Source organism: Orycteropus afer, unplaced genomic scaffold, assembly GCF_000298275.1.
Source record: "Orycteropus afer afer isolate SDZICR_OR568_19922 unplaced genomic scaffold, OryAfe1.0 scaffold00062, whole genome shotgun sequence".
NCBI lineage: Eukaryota > Metazoa > Chordata > Mammalia > Tubulidentata > Orycteropodidae > Orycteropus > Orycteropus afer.
Window position 1 is genome coordinate 12,657,434 of NW_006921649.1, and position 13,667 is coordinate 12,671,100.

General features: G+C 37.7%; 1 protein-coding gene across 1 annotated transcript in view; it reads right to left on the bottom strand.

Annotated features, from left to right (window-relative positions):
* UBTD2 (ubiquitin domain containing 2) overlaps positions 1-13,667 on the bottom strand; it is a 118,477-nt gene that overhangs the window by 48,153 nt on the left and 56,657 nt on the right. Inside the window, exon 2 of the mRNA XM_007939774.2 lies at positions 832-1,068. Coding sequence (XP_007937965.1) covers positions 832-1,068 — 237 coding nt within the window. The remainder of the gene's footprint in view (positions 1-831; positions 1,069-13,667) is intronic.

The window sequence follows — 13,667 nt, forward strand, 5'->3', positions numbered from 1 at the left end:
AAAAGAAAAAATATAAATACAAAATTTATACCTAAATCTCAATTATAGCATGAAAATTTTCAGTATGTGCTTTTAATCAGAGAGACCAAAAAGAGTTATGCACACAAGTCCAGTGTACAAGCATCCCTAGAAATATCCAAAGCTTTCGGTGGTCAAGAGAGAGATTTCTCATAATAGCCAGGGGTAGTAGCATAGAACACTATCCTTAAGAACATGTGAGACTCACTTCTAAGTTTAGGTTCACTCATTACACTAAAAGTATCACTGATGAAAAGGTATAAAGGAGTATCTACTGAGTCTCTACACCTCTGAGATCTAAACTGAGACTACCCTCTAATGTGTGCAGGCAATCAGTGAAGCAGAGGCTCCAACTGATGGGCTGGGGAATAAAAGAGGCCTTCCTAGAGAACTAGGTTACATGGAGAGTAGAAAATATAGGCTATCAAGTGTTCTCTTTCTCGAGATAAATAAATAGTAAAACAACCTAAAACCAAACCAAACAAACTCACTGCTGTCAAGTCAAATCCAACTCATGGCGACCCCTCCTTGGGTTTCTAAGGCAGTAGGTATCTTTACAAAAGTAGACTGCCCAATCTTCCTTCTGAGGAGTGGCTGGTGAAACTATAAATCCACAAAGTAAAACGTGCCTCAAGTTGAAAGATATACAAAGCAGCATAGAGTGCTATTTCTTGCTTTTTTTTTTTTTTTTTTTAAAAAAAGGTACTAGAATAATGCATAGAAAGAAAGCCAAACACTTCCCATTTGGTTTCTAACTGCTATTAGAAACCATCTGATTGTGTTCCCTTTGACCTCGAGGAACACCAAACCTACCATGTGGTAATGTTATGTTTGCACCGTCAATAATTGCTTGTGCCAGTTCATGATCATTGCTCTCAAAAGCATGTGCTGCAGCCTTCAAGGCATCCCAAATCTCTTTGCGGCCTTCAAAAGCTGGTGCAGTATCCCAAAATTCATCCCTCTTGCTGCGCAGTTGTCCATCTGTCATAGGATAATCACTTTTCCATTTTGGTTTCTCCTTTTTCAAAGGCTGGTTACGACCTAAAGCAACTGAAAAGAAAAATAAAAGACTGACATCAAAACTAAAATTTACAAAAGCTCCATCAAAAGGTTTCTGGTCATCCCTCTCTCTGATTCTTTCATCAAAATTATAACTACAAGTTTGCCTACTAGCTAATTCCTGGCTTCTGAAATTCCCCTAACCTATTTCAGAACTACAAAAGCAAAGAGAGACATTAGATGACTACCCAAAACTTCCAAAGACAAGTCAGTAGCTCTTTTCAACTCAGTACACTTTCTCCAAATGACGATTCTTAAAATTACCTAGACAAAACAGTAAAAAGTGACTATAATGGCAGGATATAAAAATAGTCAAACCCAAAACCAACCCCACTGCTATTGATTCTGATTTTCAGTTGACAAAGGAGTGCTTAATAACTGTACCACCAGGGTTCCTTAAAAATATTCCAGGGATTCCTAAAAGAGAGGCAAGATACAGGGAAAAACAAATGGCAATGGTAGCTTTACAGGATTCTTGGGCATATGAAGCCAGGAAGCAAGAACTGAGAAAGCCCAAAGAAGTAAAAGACTGCTTGCAGTGTGTCAGGAAGAAGTAACAGTCAAACCACTGAATTCACGAAAATTCACTGAATTCACTGAAATCTGATTATAGCAATGCTTCTGCTAACATTCCTTTCTCTGAACTTTAGTCAAAGGACTGTTAATGCCATTCTCTGAAACTCAAACAGGACCTAATCTAGAAAGGGGTGAAGAAACTAGGATTGATCAGATGATCTTTGATCTTTGGCCAAGAGATAAACTCTCAACCACAAGGCGCATAAAATCTACAATACATAAGTCTCAATCCAAGAGAAGAAAAAAGAGGGCAAGAGCCTACCACTTTTTTGTTTAAGTGGCAATATCTCTCTTTAGTGAATGTTACATAGTGGCAGTACTAGAACAATCTTAACAGATACTTACTTGGCATATGCTCATCCATCTATGAGTCATACTGACATACCATCATTCTCATCTATGGCTCAGTAGAACTCTAGATACAGAGTCATGGATAATAGTTTGATAGATGGGAATTAGATAAAAAGAAAACTGAAGCTTGATGAAAAGGTAAGAGTGTTGGGTAAGAGTGGGTGGAAAATAAATGACAGAGTAGGTGGGATGTAGAGAGGGTGTGTGTCAAAATTCAATGTTCTATATTTAATAGCAGCAAAAATGCTAATTTAGGAGACATTACTCTCAAAATGGTTCTAAAGTATCCATAAAATTAACCACTCCCTCATTGGCCTAGGGCCAAATGAAATCTGGGCTACACATAACAGAAAACAAAACAACAGCAGCTCTAGCCCACAGGCAATTTACCAGGCTGACAGGATCAACTAACGCTGCAAAGGGTGCCTGGCTGGACCCCTGGATTAAACTATGCTCTCTTCATCCAATCTAGCCACTTGATCTCAAGGCTGCAGGTGTCTTCTGTTGTCTCACTTTCAGGGTGGCACACCATGCCACTGCCAGCTGATTTCCTCTTAAAACACTTGACATTTTGACTCACTGCTACTTCTTGACCCTCTAACTTGTCCTAATGAAATCCAAACCAATTGAGTTCTAAAAGGGTGTGGAGAGGAGAGTAGGAAAACAGTATATTTAGCAGCAGAGGAGGAAATGGAATCCAAGTCCCCTTGGATTAATCAACAAGTATTTCCTGAGAGTCTACTGAGGTAACACTATACACATGCATGTATCAAGTTCAATTCATCTGTGAGACACAATAGATATTAATGACTTCCCCTGCATCTTCCAAACAATAAAGATGTGTGCAGACAGCACATTATTCTGCAAGAAGTGTTCATTTTATGTCAGGTAATCACAAACCATCCAGTGAGTCTACCAACAAGGTAAAATGAAAGGTAAACTTTACTTTCTGCTAGATTAGCCTTTAGATGAGTTTGACACAATTCAGTTTACTGGGCAGGGTGTGGAAGACAAGATACAACAGGATGGTAGACTCAGTAAGATATTTATTAGAACAAAGTTTCAGGTTTACCTTTCAGAAAACTGTCTATCTTCAAATCCTAGAAGGTGAAAAGATGCAATACATGTACCAGAGAGATTACCTGGTACACTTTTTCCTGTAATTGTGAGAATCACAAGGCAAAGGCAAAAGCAATGACAAAAACAAAATTTCCCACAATTTCAGTACCTAAAACTGAAGTTAAGTGAAAGAGTCCCTAAAGCAGAAGAACCCAAGAGAAAAACAAACTCATAAGAAAGACAGAAAATACTTTGGAAAAAGTGAAAGCACTTTCCCTACAAATACAAAGGCATTTGATTTCACCTGCCCCCAATCTGTAGGAGGCATAAGAACAAAATCTCATAAAAAGGATAGAGAATACATTATGCTGCTTAAGGATAATCATGACTCCAAATGCATTTTCAAATCTATATGCTATCCAAAATTCCAAAGTAATTACTTTGTACAAAAGTAAATATGACCAAATAAATACTTGTAACATGAAAGAACCTTACTTTTATTCCTGTCTAGGTGTCTATTCTATTCCCTGTATCACAAACATATTTAATACAGAATATCTGCCTATAAAGTGTCATTTACCAAATTACCTAAATACTTTGTGAAACCTATTACTTTAGTGTACCACTGAGTAGTGCAAAATCTTCACTACAAAACCTGAAGTTAAAGAGCTTCATGTTAAACAAAGTAATTGCAGTTAATGGCATTGCTCATCTTTGTTATGTAAACAATTAACTGGGAAAAAAATGAGCACTTAGCAAAAGCTTCTAAACTATCTTCTTATGAAAACATGAAGACATTTTGGGCTTTCACAAGGATTTAATAAGTTAATATTTGTAAAGCACTTAAAATAATAGCCAAAACCAAACTCACTGCCATCAAGTTGACTCTGACTCACAGCGATCCCCTTTGGGGTTCCGAGGCAGTAAATGTTTACATAAGTAGATTTTCCCCATTTTCCTTCCATGGAGTGGCTCATGGGTTTGAACTGCCAACTTTCTAGTTAGCAGTCAAATGCCTGAGGCAAAATACTAGTTACCAATCAAATGTCTTAGGCAAAACACCAACCAGTATACAATAAAACTACAAATAAACTCACCCCAAACCCACTGCCATCGACTTGATTCCAATTCAAGACCCTACAGGATAGAATAAAACTGTCTCCAAGGGAGCTCTGGTAGTGTAGTGCCTAAGGCATTTGAATGCTAACTAGAATGCTGGCGGTTCAAACCCACCAGACACTCCTTGGAAGGAAGGTTGGGCAATCTACTTCCGTAGTGATACCCCTCAGAAACCCAAGGAGGAGTCGCTGTGAGTCGGTCTGACTCGAAGGCACATAACAACAACATAGAGTTTCCAAGCTGTTAAATCTACTGAAGTAGACTGCCTTATCTTTCTCCTGTGGAGCGTCTGGTGGGTTCAAACTGCCAACCTTTGGGTTAGCAGTCGAATGCTTTAACTACTGCACCACCAGAACTCCTTAAAACTACGAATAAGTACTTGTTAAGTAAGTAAAAATAAATTTGAAGTACTATATGAAATAAAAAATCTTTAATATTTTTGTAAAAATATATAAGCTCTTTTTATTTTTTTCCATAATTTTTGAATAGAACCTGACATTCTGAGAATTTAGCACAAAGTCCCTTTCTTAATTATAAAAAGAACTGTGCTATGATTGCCCTACACTTCCTGTGCATTCACCAGAATATATTTTCTAGGAATTTTTGCTCACAAAATCTTATGCTTAGATTTTAGGTGGTACTACAAACCTACATTTCTGAAAATACTTGGATAAAGAAATCAGCCAAGTAGCTAAATCACTATGTCTACACTGAGACAACCATTTTCAATTATGAAAAAATAAGATGTAAAATTTTAATTTAATTATATTTCATGCTCCCACACTTTCAAACTTACCCGTTTTGTACATCTTCTATCTCCTGATACCAAGAGACACGAGCTCAGTACCATTCACAGTATATGACACTAAGTATTACACTCTAACAATGAAAGAATTTAGACAGGCAATATCTCTTAATCCCCAAATTTGTCTAAACCTCTAAATTGCAGGCAACCAACCATTCTTAGTTTTCTTTCATGATTTAACATTTAGAAACAAAAGGCTACTAAAGCAATCTAAGTAATTTCATAAAGATTACTGAACAGTCTAAGGTTCTTCAGAAGTCTGTACCTTCCTTTTTCCCTATCAATCCACATTTACTACTTTATAAACCTTGCCCAAAACTTATCTTCCTTTCAGAAGCCCTTAATCAATTCATGACTCCTTTATAACTTTTCAACATTTCTTTCCCCTCTGTGACAAATAAACAGATCCAATACACAGAAAGTAAGGAAGGCTTGTTTATCAGATCTAAACAGCACATAATCTCAACTATTTTCACTCTACAATTGAATGCATTTTACCAAAAGCGCAGTTTGACATTTTACAATGATCTTCAAAATGAAAAATGATTGTAGTTGTCTTCCTGCTTTTGGCTCCTCTTTGAAAACCCTGATTTAAGGTAGGGACTCTTCAAACGAAGAAAGGAGAGGCCAAAATTTATGTATCAGATATATATCAAGACATAACTCCAGCAATAATAGCTTTAACAGATCGATTAGAAGCATTATCTTCCCTAAAACCTGAGAAAAAATTGCATTTAAAGAGATCATGATCAAAGGAACAAAATGTTGTTTTGAAGAACTCTGAAGGCTTTAAAGCAGCAAGGAATAGGACTGGGATAATGCTCCTATATTAGACTGATTATACAAAGTCTAGAGATCATGAAAACGGAGAGAAAATTTTTCTGTCACTAGAGTTAAAAATAGATCATACATACAGAAGCCCTAACAGATGGTGTTAACCTAAAAGAATACTCACAAAATATTTTATTCACACATAAATCTAGAATGTACTATATACATACATACATACATACATATGTTGCCTTTACCTAAAGTAACTAACTGCCAAAGTAAAAACAGGGACATGGGGATTACAACACCTAAACTAAGAGTATCAACAATGCCGACAGTCTACATCAGACCTGTATCTTCTTCACTGTATGAGAATTTAGAGGTAGGAGAGACCTCAGATTGTACAATCCAAATTTAATGTTTGACAGATGAAAAACTAAGACCTAATGAGGGCAAATGACTTGGTCCAGATTAAAGAGTCAAGTACTAAAACCCATATGCTTAGATTCAAAGCCCAGAGCTCTCTCTCCTTTATTCCACTTCACTGTCTAACCTGGACTGAGAAACGTGTCTTTTATATATCAAATCAATAACAGAGATTCACTCTGAATAAAGTATATGTTATTTTTATAGTAGTAATGATCAATCTTTCTTCAGCTTCATTACAGCCAATGGATATTTAGTTCATGATTAGACAAGTAAAACCAACAGCAGCACCAGACCCCCAGCCCTGTCCAATCTACCACCTACTCCATTTTTTTAGAGGTACCATGTTCACCAAAGAGAAACCCTGTAAGGGAGGGAGATAAAGTTTTCTGCTCTAATAGCTTCAACTTTTAAGTATTTAGCATCTACCACAGATAAGGCACTAAAAATCACATGCATTCATACCCAGCTAACCAAACCCACTGCCACCCAGTCAATTCCAACTCATAAAGATCCTATGGGGAAGAGCAGAAGAATCCGATAGGCTTTCCATGGCTATAAATCTTTATAGAAGCAGACTGCCTCATCTTCCTCCCACAGAGCAGCTGGTGGGTTCAAACTGTCGACATTCTGGTTAGCAGCTGAGTGCTTAAATCACTGTACCAACAGAGCTCCACCATACCCATCCAGGTAAGTTAAATAAATCATTTTTTGATATAATTATTTCATAATAAATAAAATATAAATGAGAACTTTTAGCATGCTCATATCCTAAAGCTTATAAAAATTAAGCAATGAAAGCTTAATTTTATAGGCATATACAAAATGTCTAATGTTGTTTGAGTTAAGTGGATTGAGAAAGAAAAATCAACATAATGACCTCATGACGACTTGCTGGCTCTGTTTCTCAAAGTATTAAAAAAGACCCATTTGCCAATGACCTGAGCACACACACAGGCAATGTAACTGCCTATCTGCAACATAGTAAGCTCAAGGACTTTTCTTACTGGGTAAATCTTATTTAAAGTGTTATAAAAGCATTTAATTAGATTTCAATTTTTGTAAAGAAAAAAAAAAAAAGTTTAAAAGTTATATAAAATTGAGACAATAACTTGGTCATGTTACAAAAGACAACTTTTAAGCAATACATTAAACTTTCAAACGGCTCATTCTACTGGGTAAGGGCAACAGCATTATCTAGAGTCACATTATTTGAAATGCAAGCACCTTTTCTCTTCTTAATTCATGGATAATTGAGGGGACAGAGGACACACAAATCAAGGATGTCTACAATCTCCATCACTATTTACACTCTGGTAGCATGTTTGACAGATAAAAAACTAAGACCATAGCATAGTGGTAGCATAGTGCCTAAGGCACTTGACTGCTAACCAGAAGGCTGGCGGTTCAAATCCACCAGGCACTCCTTGGAAGGAAGGCTGGGCTACTTCCGTAATGATACTACCTCAGAAACCCAAGGAGGGGTCGCTATGATTTGGGTCCAACTCAAGGACACATAACAACAATTATTTACATTGTATTGAAAATGTTAGTCAACACACTCAGGTTGAACAAAACAATTAGAAGTAAGAACCAAAAAAAGGTAAAACTACCTCTAATTGCTGATGACACAATAGTGTAATGAGAAAATGCAAGATCAATGCTAAAATTAAATAAGAGACTTAAATATGGTAGCTGAATCTAAAATATAAGGCTTCTACTGGCATAAGCTGTTGTACTCAACTAACCTAGAGGCTGGCAAGTTTGAACTCACCCAATGGTACTGTAGAAGAAAGGCCTGGCAACCCGCTTGCATGAAAATTAAAGCCAAGAAAACCCTATGGAGTAGTTCACCATGAGTTGGAACTGACTTGACAGCAGCGGCTTTATTTTGTTTTGTTGGTTTCTACATAAAACAACAACAACAACAACAACAATGAAAAAGAAGCCCTAAAATATTTGGAAGAAACTTAAGAAATATACAACACCTCTATCAGGAATTTTTTTAAATCTCAAAAGGCAGAAAGTAGACATTCTTGTTCTCAGACTGATGATACTATATCATAAAGATGTCAATTCTCCCAAGTTAATATATTTAATGTAATTCCAATAAAAACTTTTTCCTAAAGCTACATGAGTTGATTCTAAAATTCATAGAGAAGCAAGTAAGAATAGTTAAGAATGGGAGGATCTAATAACCAAAATATATATAAAATTTTGACAACAAAAAAAAGATTGGTAGGTCAATCATAAAATGGTAAAAAGACTTTTGCAAATGGCCATTAAACAAATAAAATAGATGTTCAACACCCACTGTTTCATATCCTACTTTCTAAAGTAGTGACGAGGATCTTAAAGCCTTACAAGCAGCCATCTACATGCAATGATGGGTCTCTCCTCATCCACATCAAAGAAGAATGAAGAAAACCAAAGACGCACAGAAACAATAAGTCCAAGTGACTGGTACACCATGCGATCCTCAGTCTATCCAATTACGAGACTAGAAGAACTAGATGGTACCCGTCTACCACTATCAACCACTCAGAGGAGGATCTATGTAGGAGATCCTGGATAGAGTGGGAGAACAATGTGGAACAAAACCAAAATCATTTACAAAAAGGGGGGAGCAGGTTTGCTGGTCTGATAGAGTCTGACAGTACCACTGAGGCTATGGCCCTTAGCTGCCCTTCAGGTCTGGAACTGAACCCACTCCTGTGGCTTCCAAACAAGCAAAAGACAGGCTGGAAAAAGGACAAGGCCACATGTTCTGACCTCCTCTAATCCCACAAGAGGAAGACAGAATCACCATCAATAGCCCAAGGCCTATTCCTGCGAGGCCAGACATGCTGCCTCCCTCCAGCCCTTTCTCCAACCATTCCTCCCAAAGCACCCACCACCTCTCTCCTGAGTTTGATAATTCGCTGCAGTGGCCACAAAGAACTCACAGATTATGGGGTTTATTAGGGAAGCACCAAGCTACAATTCAAGTTTAGGAAAAACGAGCAAGTAGTCTCTCTCCCAGCCCACCGTCTCTCAGCCAAGTCTCTCACAGTATCTCCCCCAGCAGTGCATGTCCCTCGGTGTCTTACTCAGCAATGCATGTCTCTTGCGTCTCTTTCCCAGCAGCATGTGTTTCTTTCAGGAGCACATGTCTCTTTCAGCTGCAAGTCTTCCTCAACCAGCAGTCAGAGAGAGTTTTGTCTCTAGGAGGCCTCCTTTTGAGCCCGGCAGAGTGGTCAAACTAGTCAATCATAGCATCAGAACTCTAAGCACCTGAGAGAGAGTGGGAACCTCCCAGAACATTGTTTTGTGCCACTACCAACAGAAATATTCCAGGTGGACAACTTTAGCAATCAGGAGCTCCTCAGTTGCTCACAGCAAATCCCACCTTGGAGTTTACAAAGACTTATGGGTAGAAAAGCCACACTAAGTAATCTACTACACTGCACAGGCATATAAGTTGAATGTTTACATTAGGTAGATACACTCCTTGGAGAGATCAACCATGGGAGAATAGAAAGGCTATATATGCACAGTGAGACAGCTTGGGGGGCAGGAGAAGGAAGGACACAGGGAAGAGGTAACTACAGGACGAAGTGGGAGGAGAGCTATTGCATTGTGGGAAACTGCAATCGATGTCATGAGACAAAGTGTATGTGAACTGCTGTATGGAAAATAAATTTACTCTGCAAACTTTTACCCAAATCACAAGAAAAATAAAAAATAAAAAACATGTTCAGTATCATTAGCCATCAAAGAACTGTGAATCAAAACCGTAACTCCCACTATGATGGCTAAGATAAAAAACAGAAAATAACAGATGTTGGAGATTATGTGGGGAAACTGTAACTGTTATCCACCGCTGGTGGGAGTGCGAAATGATTCAGCCATTATAGGAAACAGTATGGTGCTTCCTGAAAAAAACTAAAAACAGAATGACCATATGACCCAGCAATTCCAATCCTAGATATATACCCAAACAACTAGAAAGCAGAGACTCAGATACTTGTACACCAATGTTCACTACAACATTATTCACAATAGCTAAAAGGTGGAAACAACTTAAATGCCCATAAAAGAATGAATGGATAAACTAAATGTGGTACATATATACAATAGAATACTGCTCAGCCAGTAAGAAAAATGAAGTCTTGATACATGCCACAATATGGATGGAGCCTGAAGACAGTATGCTGAGTAAAATAAGTCCTTCACAAAAGGACAAATACTGTTCAATCTCACTTATATAAAATGACAATAACAGGCAAATATATAGAGATCAAAGTTTCTTACTGGTTATAGCAGGGGTGAGAGGAAGGGGGAGAAGGAATATCATTAATTATGGAGAGAGTACTGAGTTTTGGTTTGTGGTGACAAACAAACTGCATTGATTAAAGGGTTGCACAGCTGATTAACATAATTGCTACCAATAAGATGTACAGTTTTAAAAAGGTGAATTGACAAAAGTTGTGTGATATAGTTACAACAACAACACAAAAAGAGTAGCTGCCAAGGGTACTTATGTACAACTATATACCTCATGGGATTTGGTTCTTTGGTTTGCAGGTTTAGGATCATGGTTTCATGAGACATCCCAGTTAACTGGCCTAATAAATGTCCAGTGCTTCTATTTTATGTCCTAGTTTGTTGCATAGTGTCTGCCATACAAGGTATAACAACTAGTCTATATTCAAATGGAGCAAGAGAGGAAAAAGGAGAATTAGGAATAGCAGGAGAAAATCGAATGTGTGGCTAACTGCCTCCATGAACAACTGCCTCCTTTGCCATTCGATCAGATGAACTAGATGGTCCCAGAGGATCAGTACCATAGTCTCAGGGGACTTCAAGGTCAACTGGCATAACACAGTCCATATAGGCAATGTTCTACATCCTACTCTGATGAGTAGTGACTGGGGTCTTAAAAGCTTGTGAGCAGCCATCTATGGTGCAAATATTGGTCTCCACCCATCTCGTGCAAAGCAGAGTAAAGAAAATCAAAGACAAAAGGAAACAATTAGTCCAAAGGACTAATGGGCCATGAGAACCCCAACCTCCATGACCCTGACACCAGAAGAACTAGATGATGCCCACTGCTGACCACTCTGAAAGGGATCACAATAGGAGGCCCAGTCAGAGTGGGAGAAAAATGTGGGACAAAATTCAAATTAATACAAAAAAACATATTTATTGGTCTGACAGACTCTCGTGGAACCTCCAAGAGTCTGGCCTTTAGACATCCCTCAAGGCTTCAACGCCAGTGGTTCTGCTCTCAGCCAAACAACAGACAGGGCTAAAAGGTGAACAGGTGCTCTGGTGGAGTAGTGCCTAAGGCATCTGATTGCTAACCAGAAGGCTGGAGGATGAAACCCACCAGCCATGCCTCGGAAAAAAGACTGAGCAATCTACCTCCATAGAGATAACGTCTCCAAAATGTAAGAAGGGATTGCCATGAGTCAGAATCCACTCAACAGCAGTGAGTTTGGTTTTCTTTGGTTTCAAAGTTGAACAATAGGTGAATGGAGGAGGAGAGGCCATCCTTCACTCCCACACACCTTCTAGGCTGACATGAATTCCATTCCAGTCCAGGTGCACTGCACGGAGATAGCCTGGGTGCCCTGCCCCGCCTTGACAAGATTTTTTTTTTTTAATTTTGTTTTTAAATCACTACAACTATTATTACTTTTGTCCTTCTTATTATCATTCTTTATTATTCCCTTGACAGGTTCTAGTTTTTAGCTTTTTTTTTTTGCTCTGTTCCTGGTTCCAATTTTTTTTCTCTCTCTTTTTTTCCTTTCTTGTAGGTAACCCTGTTCCTTGTTTTTTCTTTTTGCATTTTTCCCACTTTTTTCTTCATTATTGTCCTTCACTACTTTTTTCTCTTATTGCCCTCTCCTCAAATATTGAGGGTTTTTTTGTTTTGGTTCGTTTTTCTTCTTTTCCCTTTTCTCTTTTTTGGTTAATGTTCCTGTGTGATTACATGGTGTGCTTTTTGTCCATCTGCTTTTATTTTTTGATGGTTATTCAATTATTATTTTTGTATAACTGAGTGGGACACAGCAACAGTCTCCATACGACACAACTATACCACAACACCAGCAGGTTCACTTCCTGAGCTTCACCTCCTTTTCCACCAAGAAGCCTATAATAAATAACCAACAAGAAGAGCCAAACTCACCCTTAGCTACTCTTCACAAACATTTAACAGAGATCTAAGTACAATAACATCATAATGTCTCGGGGACAACAGATCATCACAGTCCACACAAAGAAACAAGATAAACTGGTAGAAAAAAGGGAGCAGGATACAGACCCAGTAAACATCGCCGAGGAAGAAATAGCATTGGAACACCCTGATAAGGAATTCAAAAGAATAATATATAGGGATCTTCAAAGGACTGAGAGACAGATCAAGGAAAACACAGATAAATTCCTAGAAGAATTTTGGAAGAAAATATAAGAACAAACTGACAGAATAAATGAAAAATGAGAAGTGATTTAAAATCTGAAGACAGAAATCCAGAAGATTAATACTAAATTGTCAGAAATAGATAACACATTGGAAGGGCAAAGGAGTAGAATTGATGCAATGGAAGACAGACTTAATGACACTGAAGAAAAATACCTGAATAATTCTTTGGAAAGGGATCAATCAGAAAAAAGATAAAAACAAAATGAAGAAAGCCTAAGGATCATGTGGGATACCATCAAAAGGAATAACCTGCGTGTCACTGGAATTCCACAACAGGAAGAGAAAAAACCACTGAGAAAATTGTCCAAGATTTGTTGGAAGAGAACTTCACTGTTATGATGAAAGATGAGAATATATCCATTCAGGAAATCCAACGAACCAAAAACACGATAGACCCCAAAAGTAAATTACCAAGACATATCATCATCAAACTCATCAAAACCAAAGACAAAGACAGAATCCTGAAAGCAGCATGGAAAAAAAAAAAAAGTTACTTAAAAAGGACAATCAATAAGAACAACCTCTGACTTCTCAGCAGAAACGATGCAAGCGAGAAAGCAATAGGATGGTATAGATAGTATATATAAACCCCTGAAAGAGAAAAATTTTCAACCAAGAATTATATATGCAGCAAAATCGTCCCTCAAATGTGATGGTGAAATCAGGAGATTTCCAGATAAACAGAAACTAAGGGAATTTGTTAAAACCAGACCCAACTTACAAGAGATGCTAAAGGAAGTCCTTTGAACAGATAACCAAAAATAGCAAACAACAGATCATTAACACACAAAAAGAAATAACCCAGAACCCACAGCTATGGACATATCCAAAGTAAAATAAGCTCAGAAGATTCTAAACAGAGAACCAGAGACTTCAATTGGCAAATGAGGACAATTACAAACCAAAAAGAGGGAAAATACTGTGTAGTTATAGAACTTCTAAATGGTGAGGAAGTCAAGAGAGTTGCAAGATAGAATGGATTATTCCAAACTCGGGGAGAAAATTATAAATCAC